The sequence below is a fragment of the Rhinolophus sinicus genome, linkage group LG07 (assembly GCF_036562045.2).
Source record: "Rhinolophus sinicus isolate RSC01 linkage group LG07, ASM3656204v1, whole genome shotgun sequence".
NCBI classification, from domain to species: domain Eukaryota; kingdom Metazoa; phylum Chordata; class Mammalia; order Chiroptera; family Rhinolophidae; genus Rhinolophus; species Rhinolophus sinicus.
Genome location: NC_133757.1, coordinates 55,354,186 through 55,368,501, shown reverse-complemented (window position 1 = coordinate 55,368,501; position 14,316 = coordinate 55,354,186). Strand labels below are relative to the sequence as shown.

The window sequence follows — 14,316 nt, the reverse complement described above, 5'->3', positions numbered from 1 at the left end:
CATTGGGCTTGAAGCTGTCTTTCTCGAAGCACCATGCCCCTTGGACTCTGGGGGTGCTGTGAGAGCCTTTTGTTCATGCCATTATGAGGGGGCCTGATTCTAAAGTCCCCTTTGTGTGTCTCCCAGTGCTTGGTATGTGACAGGAGGACACAGACAACAGGCTGTGCCTTCAAAAGGGGACCCCCATCCTTGCCTTCTGAGGCTGAGTGTGGAAGGCACTGCCCTTGTACCCTAGTGTGCAGCACTCACTGACGTTCATTCTGGGCCATCCCTGCAGAGGTCAGGAGAACCAGGCTGCGGAAGGGCCAAGACAAGCCCTTTCCGGAGAGGCACTTGAGAGAGAAGAGAAGACAACTCCAGGGAGAGAGAGGGGCAGGGTCACTGTGGAGATCTACAAGATGACACACACTACTACTTCTGCTCTTGCTGGTCTGCCACCTTCCCCATCTGGAAGACCAAGTGACTCTCAGCGCCAGCTGCCCCCAAACACCCCGGGCCATTACATGCCATGCAGTCGGTGGTTTCTTCTGCCCTGTCTAGTGCAACTCCTGTGTATGAACTGTCTCCTGCCCGCTGGCCTCAGAGGTCCAGGACATGGCTTTGTCCCATTGTCTGCACAGAATAGGCCCTCAATAAATACTCGCTCAATGAATGAAGGGACGACCTGGGATAAAGGGCAGAGGATGGGAGGCTTCTGCATCAGAGCTGAAGAACTTTGTCCAATTCAGTGTTGTGACACGGGGGCTGCTCTATGTGACAGTGAGGTTCCCATCACATTACTGGAGGAGTGGAAGTGGCAGTGGGGGCCCGCCCACCAGACTAGAGAAGGGCATCCTGAGAGGACCAGGCGACCTAACTCTAGTCCCCACCCGAAGGGTCCAACAACTCAAAGGTTCTATGAACATGCCACTGGATGTGAGGCCAGTCTTCCCAGACAGGGTCAGGCCTTGCAGGCTGTGCCCACCCAGTGTCACAGCCCAGACTCAGGTATTTTGTAGTTGGGTAGCTCAGTGTTCTAGGAAGAGGATGATTTAGTAAAAAGAATCGAGAGCCTTTGGTACCGCTGAGGCAAGCGGTAGCCAGGAAGCATGACACTGGTGCAGGTGCAGGGCTGACGTCTGACTAATGTTGAGACACCTGGTGCCTTCTTCGTGGATACCCCCTTATGTGCCAGCAGCCAGCAGGGATGACGGGAGTTTGGGCACAGGGGGCTGAGAAAGGGCACAGAACTCTAATGGGGGCTGTGCATGGGAGTGAGGCCATCAGCTTGAGGTCCTCCAAGAACAGCCAGGATCTCATGAGCCAGTTTCCTTCTCTGGCCCCTCCCTGAACTGGTGCCGCCAACCTGAAGGAGTGTCAGGGCTTGACCCAGGTTCCGGGGTATTTGTGGAGGTCCCTGACCTCTCCCCTCCCGCACTAAGGACATCTCCCCTAGTGGCCAAGCCACCTTCTAGCCCAAATTAGGGTGGAAGCTGACGGGAAGCCCACAGACCTTCAAGGAACTCACTGTGAGCCCAAGCTGAAGGCCACAGCTCTGGGACAAAGGGGATGAAGCCCATCTGAGAATGGGCGCACGAGCGGGCTACTGGGAGAAATGCTAAGGAATGGACTTTGTTCGGGTGAGAAATCAAGGCAGAAAAAAATAAGAAAAAGAAATCAAGACACGCTTCCCGAACAGTGAGCGCCAGGTCGGGACTGTGGGGTCCCTGTGTGGTCCTCAGCTGACCCGGACAGGCCACGTGCTGCCAGCTTGTTTTCCGAGTGCTCGCTGAAGGCCCCGTGACACCCCCTCAGGAAGTCCTCCTCTGACCTAACATGCCGTGCATCATTCCAGTGGGGGTTCCTGCTTTGACCTCATCTTTCCTGCTGACGTCTCAGTTCCCGGAGGACAGAAGGTGTGTTTTACTTCCCTAAATCTTCACCGTTACCTTGGCTGAGCTGGCTGGGCAGCCGGAGAGGTAGCCTTCCTCCCGACAGAGCAGCTGACTGTTGATGGAGACGAGCTCTAAGAAACACACTGTCTGCCTTCCAATCACGTCTCTGATGTGCCAGCATTTAGATATTTACAGGGTTTTGTTTCATCTCTCACTCTTGGAGGGAAGTGGAGAAGCCCTCGTGTGGGTATAAAGACTGTGGACCCCTGAAAGTTCAGTTCCTTACCCAAAGGGACCCAGCGAGTGTCTGTGCTGAGACAAAAGAAAACACTAACAGAGGCTACTGCTCCCTAAGTGCCCATCCACACTGGTCCAGAGCAAAGTGCTTCGTGTATGTGTCTCCTCATTCAAGTCAATCATAAGGTCAATCCAGGCCCTTTCCAAGGGGCTGCCCACAACCCGTCTTTAAGTCCCGGGATTCTCCCTCCTCCCACCCTGCCCGCCACCTGCCTGTCGTCACACTCACCTCTCCTGGGTATGGCCTCTTGATGCTCTGAATGGGAAGGGACTGGGGCCGGGGGCCTGGGTAGGTCTGCTGGGGCATCCGCTGCCCATGCGTGCCAAAGGGGCTGATGCCCGGTGGCCGGGGCTGGTTCATGCCCATCGGAGGGCCACTCATCCCCGAGGGTGTCATGCCAGCCGCCATGTTTGCAGGGTTCATGCTGCCCCCCATGGAGGCAGGCCCCCGCGGCCCGGGCTGGTTCATGAATTGGCTGTTATACGCCTGGGTGGGACCCATCTGGAAAGAGGAACAGACCTTCAACGGGAGAAGAAGAAAAAAAAAAAGAATAAAATGCCACATGCATTGAAAGTGCAGGGAGGGAAGGGTGGGGAGGTGGGGGATTTTGGGGTGGGGTGGGGGACACTTTCCTGTGTGGCTGCAACTGGTGACCAGGCCCCTAGGGGCTGCCAGCCTCCTGGGCTCACTGCTGCCCTCTGCAGGCCGTACCGGAAAGATGCAGCCCAAGAGGTGTTAAGGGGTGGGGCGCGGTCACTCCAATGCACAGGCATTTGCAGGGAGGCAGGCAGGAAGTGGGGAAGAGGGTGCAGGGGCGGGAAGGGGCATGGGAGGATGGAGGTGGATGAGGATGGAGGCAGGAGCCCCTTTCCTGGAAGCCCTGGCCCCGCCCTTGGTCCTTGGCCAATGGAGACACACACTCCACCCCTAAAGTCTGATGCGGCCCCAGCTCCCACCTCTGCCCACCTGCCCTGCTGTCTCCATCCTGTAACCTCCACACCTGTCCTGCATTCCTGTGGGGCTACCCCTCCTCCCACCCCACCCTGTCCTTCAGAAAGTCAGGGGAGCAGAGCTAGGATCTGGGCAGAATTCACAGACAGGTTGACTAGGAGAGCAATGGCCAGAGGCCACTCTGGGGACAAACTGGTGACAAGGCTATTTTAGCTGGCTCTTCAGTGAGTAGGGGCCCTGAGAGCAATGTGGGTCCTCCTTGCCCATACACAGACATGCACGAGCCTCCAACCCACGCAGAATACACACAAGCACCCAAACACCCACCCATACCACACCCAATCACAGACACACCCACATCCTAACACACAACCTCCATGTGCTTCCAAGAAAACCCAAAAGTACCCTGACACCATCAGTTCCCTCAGCACACACGGTCCCACAGGCACCAACACCCCAGCTCTGATTCCCCGGGGGCTGTGTGTCTGGCTGGCTGGGCGAGGCTGGACCAGGACTAGCGGGGCCCTTACCGGTCCATACTGGTTTATATCCTTATTCTGCGTCTCCTGCAAGGCTGCCACAGTGGCTGTGGCTGTGGCCGTGGCCGTGGCTGCCGCTGCTGCCACTGCAGCTGCTGCTGCGGCGGCCGCCGGCTGAGTGAAGTCAGCAGGCGGCCTGGTGTGCGGAGGGATGCCCATGCCTGCAGGGGCACTAGGGCCCCCGGGATAACTGTGAGGGAGAAAAGAAGGGAAGAGTTAGAGAAGGCCTGAATGTAGAGATGAACCCACAGCAAGCCTTGGGCTGGGAGGCGGAGGATGAGGCCATTCCAGGCCATCCTGCACCCAGCTCACAGATCGGGGAGGTGTCTAGATCAGATGCTAGAGAGGACAGGGGCCTCCTCTGGGCTGGCAGCTCTTCATGACTACCAAGCCGCTGTGTTCCTGGAGCCCTGGCTGGGTACCGGCCGGCACTCACTCTCATGTGCACTAAATCACTGCACCTCGGCCTCCTGGCTCAGCCCATTTTCTGGAGGAGGACCCCAAGTCTTAGAGAACTTGAGCAACATGCCCACGGCCCTCCAGAGGTGGATGGCAGGCTGGGGATGCAGCTTCCGTTGTGTCTGGCTCTTGTGTTTAACCATCAGGCCCTACTGCGCAGACACCAGCAGAGCCACGGTCAGTCTGGGAGCTGGGGGGGAGGGGGGTGTGAGGCCAAGCAATCTTGGACAGAACAGGGCAGCAGGAGGAGGCCTGCGAGACCTCTGCCCCTTCCTGGCATTCCTTGCCCTTCCTTCCAGTCTGTGCACAGCTCTGCCTCCCTAACCAGCAGGGCAGGGGAGAGCTCCCCTGCATCTGCAGCTTCTACTGAACTCCCCTGATCCAGCTCTCCTAGTGTCTTCCAATGTATAAAAACACAAAGAGGAGAAAGGTCATTTTGAGGAATGGGATCCTACCCCGGAGGCCTGACGGCTCTCAAAATACCACCCAATGCTGCCCTGCCCGGGAGCACTGGCTCCAAGGACAGGGGATGACTGTCCCTTTAAATGATGGGATGACTGAAGATGACGTCAGTGCCAGGGCTTGCCCACACAGCACAGGCCTGGAAGTGCGGTGCTGGGATTTAAATCGGACTTTTCTGCCCGGATGGGGGAAGGGCAGGGCTGCCCACCACTTCTGAAGGCTGCTGCCCCGGCCAGCCCTGCTCACCTGGCCCCGAAGCCCCCGCTGCCGGGGTAGTTGGGCCGGCCGTACATGCCCTGCTGGATGTATGGCTGTGCGGGGCCAGCCTTGGCCGAGAACTGCTGCTGCTGCCCAGCAAACTGGGGGGAATTGAGGCCGGGGTTGCTGGTGGTCATGCCTGATGCCATGGGGTTGCCGCCTGGATTCATGGGATTGTTGGCATTGGCCATAGGGTTCCCAAGGACCTGTGGGCAGAGAGAGTAATTGTCACCCAAGCGGGTACCAGAAATGGCATGGAAAGGAAAAAGGAGAAAAGGCGAGGGGCAGTGGAGAAAGTGAAACAGGGAAGACAAGAAAGGGAGGAGGAAAAAAATGGGGGTCATTTATTGCTCCCAGAGTGTACAAATGATTAGAGGGGGTAACCCAGCCTGGAAGCAAGCAGCACAGAAAAGGACAACCTAAGCCAGCGATGGAATGAGGTGAGGCTGTGCCTGTATCAGGTGGCAGGTGGGAAAGCACTGGACCTCTGAGCCTTCCCTCCCTGCAAAGAGGCCTGGATGGCCAGAGCGTCAGCCACACAAAGGCCCTGGTGGCTGCTCTGTGAGGGCAAAGAGAAGCAAACGTGCCAGCAGTGGAAGGCAGCAGGATCCTGGCCAAGCGGCCCCGTGGCCCGAGACCACAGGTGAGCCCAGTGGTTCCCTCCTGGGCAGCAACCAGCCCTGAGCCTTCCTCATGGCAGTGGCAGAGACTGAGAGTGGGGGAGAGGAGGAAAGAGGAAGGCACAGCAGTGGCAGGCAGGGCTGATTAGGAACTTGTTACAGTTTGGGCTCAACGTTTTGTTGAAATCTAACCCAGGTCACCCAGGTCAGAGACCCCACATGTTGGAGCCCCGAGGCCCAAGACACGCAGGAAGTCCTTCTGTTTATCCAACCAAAGTAAACAAGGTCAGGAAGAACCTCTTGCTGTCTGTCGGTCAGATGAAAGCCATGCCCCCAGAAAGGCCCTGGGATGGGGCAGTGCCCAAGGGCCAGCTGCTGCCCCCCGGAAGGCAGATGTGGGCCCATTTTGGGTGCAGGTGTGTCCACAGTTGGGTGTGCACTGAATGCTGGTCGTTCCAGCTGGGCAGAGCCTGGGAGAGCAGGGGTGGCACGGCATGATGACCCGAGGGCCCTGGGGCTCCACGGATGGTCCCACCTGGGAGGGGCTGTGGCTGGGGCTAGGACAGGCTCTTACCTGGCTCTGGGATGTGTTGGTCACTCCCCAAACCGTGGTGACCACGGAGAGGGAGCCGGGAGGCTGGTTGGTGTTCTGCTGCCAAGGGACAGGGTCGTAGGGGAATGACCCATCACTGCAGAGGAGACAGAGGGGGGCCTCAGGGTCTACACACAGAGACTCAGGCGGAGGCATGCCCTGTCACCCTGCCATGCTCCGTGGCTTCCAGCCAAGTCTAGGCATTTCTGGAGACCCCGGGCCTGGCATGGTGTCTAGTCCAGAACAGGTGCACCTTGCATGGTGACAGATTGTGCGAGAGTGACCACCTCTCCCCCCACCCCTGTCACTGCAGAGGTGTCACCCCCACAGCTGTCTGTCTCACCTTAGCCCAAAGTCCACAGGCCATGCTGTGGAGGAGGAAGAAGCGAGAACTGCAGGCTCCACCTAAGCTCCTCCTTCAACCGCGCTCTGACTAAGCGGCTCTCCAGAAAGAGCTCTCGTTCCCCAGCACCAGCTTCCCCTCGGAACTTCCCAGTCCCTTCTCAGAAAAGGTCAGAAGGCCCCCAGTCTGAGGGTTGGCTCTTCCCCCTTCCTCCCAAACCCTCATGGCAGGCTGGCCGCCTAGCCCCACTGATTTGGCCTTTGGAAGGAGCTTCCTTCCCTTCTTCCCAACTCCAGATCACAGGTACAGGCCTACCTGATGCACTGCCTCCCTGCTCCCACCCTTGTCTTGTGTGCACCCCCATCAAGCTAACCTCCCTCTAGCACCTAAGACACTGGGCACAATCAGACAGCTTCAGGGGCTCCAGTGTTTACAAGGCAACTTCCAAACTTACACCGCAGAATGTTTGCCCTGCTTCCCGCCTTGGCTCCCCCATCCTGCAGCTCCCTCAGCCACTCCCATGTCTTCCCAGTCGCCTTGCTAGGCCCAGCAGTACCCACCTTGTTTGGTGACATCTGCCAAGGAACCCCCAAACATCAGAAGCCAGGACTTAACCTTAGACCTCATGCCCTGCCCTGCATTCAGCAAGTGCTCAATAATGGCTTCCTATTAGTTGCCATGGTGCAGGTGGAGCGTGAGGTCTGGCAGACCCCAGGGAGAGGACCAGGGCACAGCTCCAGAAGGGGATGGTGGGATCCTGGCCCCTGGGATTGCTGGGCTGGAGCTGTCTTGTCCCTACGGACTCTCCAGCACCTCGCACTGAGATAAAATCCCAGACACGCCTCAGGAAGGGCAGAAAAGCAGAGCGCCCACGTCTGCGGTCCCACCTCAGCCCACGGCACCCGACAGGGGTGAGGCCTATGAGTAGTACTATTGGGTACCGGGGGTGGGGGGACTCTGGAGGGCGGCCTGGTGGGAGAGCATCTCGTGCCTCTGTCTGGCTTGTTCCCTCATCACAGAAAGTCAGCAGAACGCAAAGACCTTCACTTATACCTGGAGAACTTGGAGCCCAGCTGAGGCCCTAGAGTCTGGGGAGACTGGGAGCGGAGGTGCGGGGAGCCAGCCCAGAGGTCAGAACTTCCAGGAGGGAGGCCTGTCCTGCGTCGCGGGCATGGAGGGGAGCTGGGGGTCTGCGTCTTGTACCTGGCCCTTCCTGGGCAGAGCCCTGGGCAGTGTGGGTTGAGTTGGGTGGTCTGACTGGAGGGCAGAACCGTATCACTGTGTACCCACACTGGCTCTCCCTCTGCCTGGCCAGCCTGGGCTGCCTCTGTCTCTGCTCAGAAGTCACCTCATTGGAGGGGCCTGCCCCAACCTCCTGGTATGACAGCAACCCACTCCCCTCCCTTCTCCTCTTACCCTGGCTTTTTTTGGGTCCTTATCCTGGACCTGTTCTTCCCTGGCTCACAGCCCAGGTGCCAGTTCCCAAACTTGACTGCACTCTGTCTCTTCATTTATAAAAATTGGCATAAGAATGGCACCTTCCCTGCCCCCACACCCACTGTTTTCAAGACACTGGCATGAAACATGAGTTGGTTATGAGGTCATGACACCAAACCAGCATGAGGGGAAAAAAGAGGGAATAAAACAAAGCAATCAAGTGTGATCACACAGCAAGGATGAGTATTATCCCTGAACGGACGTCTTGATTTCACGTACAAGTATACATGCGCCCTGGGTCACAGTGTAATATGTGTATTTACTGCGGGTCAAGTAGGTGTGAACAACATAACATAGGCTTGGATGGCATAACCCTGATGTGGATCAAAAAGGAGAATGCAGACAAAAAGGTTTTCTCAACTGGAAAGCGACACCGACTTGAGTATTACCCACGACTTCTGGGAGAAAACAGCAGGCCTAGAATTGCAGGGAGAAGTGCTGTCCTCAGGGGACCCAGCCCTCCTGCCTGCCCCCTGTCGGCCAGACATGATGTGGATCATCAGAAAGGGGGTGAGGCCCAGAGGCACAGGCCAAAGGTGACAGACCTCACTCTGCATGTGGGGAGGCTGCCTGGGGACCTGGGAGCTAAGAGAGCATGGTGGGGCAGAGAAGCACAGCAAAGCAAGCAATGGCCTGCTCCTCAGGGCAGCGGGGCTGGGGGCTCTGCCTGGTCCCAAGGCTGGCACTCCAGAGTCTGGAAGGAAGGCCCTGTAGGCTACGGTTCTGAATGACAAAGAGGAGACCCCCGGACACTGGCTCTCCTGCCGGGCCCTGGTCCTAGGTGTACTTGGACTGAATCCAGGACTCTCAGCAACTGAACAGAGCACAAGCCAGAGTCCGTCCTTTTCCCCAGAACTCCCGCCCCACAAGCTGCCATCAACCCTGCAGGCTGACTACCGCTTCTGATGCCTGGCAGACTCAGGAAGTAAAGCCCCCTGGGAGCCCCCAGAGCCCAGCAGGGCCCCTCCTGAGCTCCCTGGGCCAGCAGCTGCTGCCTTACCACCTCAGGCAGGGGCGGGGAGGCCCCCAGCTCACCAGGATACTTCAGAGGCCCACAAACAAGCTCCAACTGCCTGCCACTCCGTGGGTGGGCCTTGTGGGCGGAAACCGGCTCCTTCCTGTTTCACCCCCACCACCTCAAACTCGGTGAGAAGCAAACTTAGCCAATGTTCCCAAACTGGGCATCCCGCTATCTGGCGGGAAGACTCACTCCAGAGCCCTGGCGTACACCGGTGTGCACACGTGTGTCCGGGGGACACCTGTGTGTGCACGCACACGTGGGGGAAGACATGGGCACACACACACACACACACACACACACACACACAGAGGCAGTCTCAGGGACTTGCTCGCCTCCACTCACACCTGCTGCAGAAGCAGAAGTGGCAGCCGCACCGACAGGGCTGTGACTCATCTCTTGGGGAGACAGCTCCTGCTGTAGCAGCGAAGCTCTCGCCCCCACAGGCGTGGCAGTCAGCCCTGCTGATGCCTCTGGCCAGACTCAGACCTCATCACTGGGGGCCTGCCCAGCTCCCTGTGCCCAAGTTTCAAGGACAAGCCAGGCTTCTGGGCACCACCAAGGTGGGAGGGGGCCCAGGGTGAGGAAGAGATGACCTAGAGGTCTGTGGGGGGTGTCCTGAGGCCCCTTCCTTCCTCTCGCAAGTATATTTAACCAGCAGATGTGCTCAACCCAGGTCATAGGTCCCTGGCGTTTCAGGCCATGCACTGGGAACTACTTCCCTCTTCTTGTCCCTCATCCCTGGCTGCAGAGGGAGGCCAGAACCCCTGGGATTGAGAACCCTACTCTCAGTAATTCTGCCCAGCTCTGTACACCTTCAATCCAGCATGAGCCAGCCTCAGGCCACCAGCTGCTCTCAGTCACAATCTTGTCCAGCCAGAACTGCCCCCAGAATCCTATTCCACCTACAGAGGCACCAATGCCAGAATTGTCTTGGAATCTCAGTGGTGTTCTCCTGTCAATCGCCTTCTAAAATTGGGGCAGCTGCTCTCCCACCTCTGCACCTCTTCTCAGCCTGGGATGCTTCGTCCCCACCCTGAAAATTGCCACTAATCCTTTCTAGGCTCCTCCTCTTCCAAAGGCCACTTCACTTCCTCCAGAAAGCCCTTGCCATGTCCATTGGCCTGAGGTCCACTTCTCATGCTCCTGGGGTCTGAATGAGCCCTCCTGCCTTTTTCCTTCTGCCCCAGGAGCCCCGAGTTCTCAGGCTCCCTGTGCCTGCAAAAAAGATGCTTTCACAAACCTACAGGGCTCAGGAGCCTTTGCTAACCAAATTGCCAGGGAGAAACAGCACCACTCATGCTTGCCCTCAGAGGGCTGCCTGAGAATGAACGCACATGTCCATGCATTCAGTCTGATTGCTGACCACCTACAGGGCACTTGTGACTACATGGGCACTTGCATCCAGAATGTGGGAGGTCCTGCCCTCCAGGGAGAGGGACGGAGGAAAACTAACAGAGCCATCACTCATTCTCTGTGTCTCAGTGCCTCATCTGTAAAATGGGCATAATAGCCCCTCTCAGAGATTGTCATGAGGATTAAGCAAGCTCAAATGTGTAAGGCAAAATGACCATGTCCAGCACACCTTGGGCACCCTAAAATTGTTCGCTGCTGTTATTGATGCTGTTATTATGATTTATTGATACTGTTTGTGGCTTCTAGATGCAAGGAACTATGTGAAGTGACTTTCTTCTAAAAACTCGTTTAATCCCTATAAGTGGGCTCAACAGAAGCACCTCTTAGGAGCTGAGGCTCAGAGGGTCCCAGAGCTCATTGAGGGCCAGGTTGCCAGGTGGGCCTGACCACATCCCAGCATCTCAGGGAGCTTAGGATCCAATTAGGTAGCACTTCCGCATACAAAGATGTGTTAACACGGGAGCACGTGCTACAAAGGTGATCCAGAAGCCCACAAGAATTCTAAAAGGGGTCGAGTTTCTCGGGTGTTCTCAGGAAAGTCGTCTTGGGAATCCACCCAGCGTGAAAGGACAGAAGATATGTAAAGTTTGGCCTCGAAGACTGGCTGCAGAGAAAACCCAAATAGTGTCCCAGGAAATAAAACACTATACATCAAATCACTAGCTTTGACCTGGACTCAGTGTGGCAAATATTCACAGACTCCAACTAAACAGCTTTGAGAGTCATATTCAAACGGCAGAGGGAGGTCTTGCAGGACAGTGCTTACTTAGCTTTCTGGGATCTGAACTTAGTCTCTTTGGGGAGTCTTGGCTTTGCCACTAATGATTTCTATGATCTGGGACATGTTACTTAAGTCAGTCTCAATTTTCACATCTGTAAAGTGGGACTAACACGCTCCTAGATTGAAACATACAAGTTTAGCACAGTGCCTGACACATAGCCCCTGCTCAGGTGTACGTACATGTTTCTCTCCATTGCTCCAGCCTGACTGCCGTGTAGGTATCCATATTTACTTGATGATACAATGATGGTGTTTAGAAATTTTGCAAACATGCTATCATTGGGATGGGCTGTTATTATCTTTCCTGCTTATTTTAAAAGCCTCTGAGGCTTTCCTCAGTGTTCCTCCATCTTCCTTATCTAGTGAACTCCTGCCTATACTTCAAAGCCCTCTGAAGTACATTGGATACTCCCTTTTGTGATTCTCCTAAGCAAAACCAAGGGCATTTTCCTCAGTTCCCTCAGCATATTGTTCATATATTTGATAAAGAGCTCTTCACACTGCAGTTAGACAGTTTTCATGTCTGTCTGAAAGCTCCATGGGTAGTGACCGATGTTTGCTAAATGTGGGGAAATGAGTAAAGCCCAGGAAGAGGGAGGGATGATTCCTGGTTCCTGGGCACCTCCCCAGTGTCTGTTGCAGTGTCTACAGACATTTACGGAGGGACGAGGAGGGAGGGCTGAGTTATTTCTTCCTTTGCACTGCTAACAGCCACTTTATTTAGGAGAAATAACAAATTCCGAATAAGGGTATTGCCAGACCCTAATGAATTTCCCTGATCCAGCTATATTGGTCCCATCTCCGTGCAAGGCTGCAGTGTTACCACTAAGGAAACACAAGCCAGTGCGGAGCTGAAGCTCCCACCCTCTTTAATTTAGGGGAACCATTAACCGTATTCTCCATCATCACAATTACTGGGACCTGCTTCCTTTCCTCCCTGTGGTGAAACTTAGAGGGGAACTTGTGCAGCTAACTGCATATTAGAGGATTTAAAATTTTTTCAATAGGAAGGAGGAAAGGAGAAGATCCTTGCATCTTGGCAATCTGGAATTGATGGAGTAGGATTTATGGGTCCTTCAATCCCCGATTTTTTTTTTTTAAATTTTCTGTGGGCAAGAAGGAAGAAGGGTCAATTGCAAACAGCTTTAGGTATAGCTGTGCCAAAAGAGCTAAAAATGAAGTATGAAGGTCACGTGTGATGTGACCAAGGGAAGGAGAAGACTGGGGACCCGTTCTAACTGACCACTTCTTTGTTAGCTGACCACAAAGGACCACATCAAAGTCGGAGAGCACCGAACTGAGGTTGAGGGAATCACGACTAGTCTGTGGGGCTCCCTGTGTTCCAGGCCTGGTCATGAGCATGTTGTAAGTCCTGCGCTGCTGTTTTTCTACTTCTATGGAAGAGGAAACTGAGGCACAGAGAGGTTATGAAACTGTCCCTAAATCACCCAGCTAGAAGATGGCAGAGCTGACACTTGACGCCTGGCAGCCTGCCTCCAGGGCTGTGCCCCTGCCTTCTGCAGAGGGGAGCAACAGGGCCCCGCCCAGAAGCCTCTCCTCTGGGGGCTGCAAACCCCTCACCTGGAAGAGGAAGGGTGGCAGCCCTTGGTCTCAGAATGTTTCCCAGCAATTGCAGGCTTTGATTGTAATCAAATTAAGAGTGTAAACAAGATTTATTAGGATTTTAATTACCTTTGCAGCGCTGATTTGCATACGGACAATGTGCTAATCGCCAATGGCTTTCTTTTTTAACCGCTCATTACAAATCTGGGAGCGGAAGGCAGCATTGTTTGTTGGCATCAAGTTTGGGTCACTGCAGGGCCCGGGAAGGAGTCCTGCTCCCTGGCAGCAGGTCCGAGCCCCTTCCTGCCCTTGATTGGCCTGTCTTCCCTTGTGCAGCGCTCTGGGCACCTCTGTGGTGGCGAGGACGGCGCCCACCAACATCTCCGTGGGCAAGACCGAACATGGAGCTGGTCCAAACGCTGCTCCCCAAGCACGTGGGTGCTCAGGATTCCTCCTGAGTACTGGCACCCTCGGGGACACCGTGGGGCTGCAGCAGCCTGAATGGCCCTTTGCCTTACGGTGCTGAGTGCCACCACATGCCCAGTCATGGGCTTTGCCTGGAGGCACAGGCCCCAACTCACAGCCTGGTGCTGTGGCACCGACCTCCATGGCCTGTAATGGACGTTGAGTGCGATGCCTGAGCTACAGCCTCCAACAGTTATAACGCACCCTCCAAAACAGCCCGGGGCTTCAAGCTTCCGGGTCTCCTTCACCCGCTCCTGTTTGCTTATCCTCAAAGCCTTCAGACACGGACCTGCATCTTCCAATAGCTGGGCACCTCTGAGCACCAAATCCTGAGTATCCCAGGGCCCCCAAACTCAATGTCTTCTTAATGAAAAGGCAAGAGGAGCTTGCTTTCTCCAAGTCACTCCTCACTCAATAGAGCTGTGGAGAATAGCTTCCCATCTGTGAAAGTATAGCTGACCCTTGAACAACGTGGGTTTGAACAGCATGGATCCACTTTAAAGTGGATTTTCAATTGATCTGTGTAGTTCAAACCTGCATTACTCAAGCTGTCCTCTGACTATTAGCATGGCCATCTTTCTCCTTCTGAACTCTGAGGCCAAGCTTGCGTGTCACCCAGCCCTAACCTTGCCTCCATCTGCCAGCTCCCAGTTTTGCCTCACTGAATTCTATTTCCCCAGTGAATGGGATTCTGCCCCTGCAGCATGGATACCCTTTGTTTAACCCTAGGACTGAATAGTCTCGTGCCTTTAGCTGAACTCAACAAAGACCTGGCAAAGGGCTGGCCATGCAGAGTGCTTCTGACGTAGGCAGGGAGCCATGTGTCAAGGGCCGCCCTGCCCGGGCAGGGCGCTGGACTCCAGGGGCTCTGAAGCCCCTTCTGGCTCTGAGAGTCAATTGCTTCTAATTCGATTTATAAAACATGGTCAGTACCCCACTTCCAGGGAGCACCTCAATAGTGCGACCCAGGTCTCCTGCAGTGAGTTCTGGACTGTGGGTGGCTCGGTCAGGCTGGGGAATGAACCGAGCTCTGACTGCAGACGCTCCTCCTGGTCATCAGTGGGGACCCATCAGTGGGGACCCGCACGGGGAGAGCAGACAGCAAGACAGGCCCTGTTGTTCCAGGGTCAGCCCGCAGAGAGCTAGGAGAGAGCACACCCAGCTCAGCAAGGGACCAGTG

The 14,316-nt window shown here is 55.6% G+C and overlaps 1 protein-coding gene across 10 annotated transcripts in view; it reads right to left on the bottom strand.

Moving 5' to 3' along the window:
• ZMIZ1 (zinc finger MIZ-type containing 1) overlaps positions 1-14,316 on the bottom strand; it is a 231,337-nt gene that overhangs the window by 19,422 nt on the left and 197,599 nt on the right. For 7 of the 10 annotated variants that reach the window (XM_019749483.2, XM_019749486.2, XM_019749484.2 and 4 more), the window contains 4 exons: positions 6,036-6,150; positions 4,830-5,047; positions 3,654-3,852; positions 2,401-2,691 (listed from right to left, as the gene is read on the bottom strand). In XM_019749483.2, coding sequence (XP_019605042.1) covers positions 2,401-2,691; positions 3,654-3,852; positions 4,830-5,047; positions 6,036-6,150 — 823 coding nt within the window. The remainder of the gene's footprint in view (positions 1-2,400; positions 2,692-3,653; positions 3,853-4,829; positions 5,048-6,035; positions 6,151-14,316) is intronic. The other 3 variants (XM_019749485.2, XM_074339673.1, XM_074339678.1) reach the window with 1 other exon arrangement.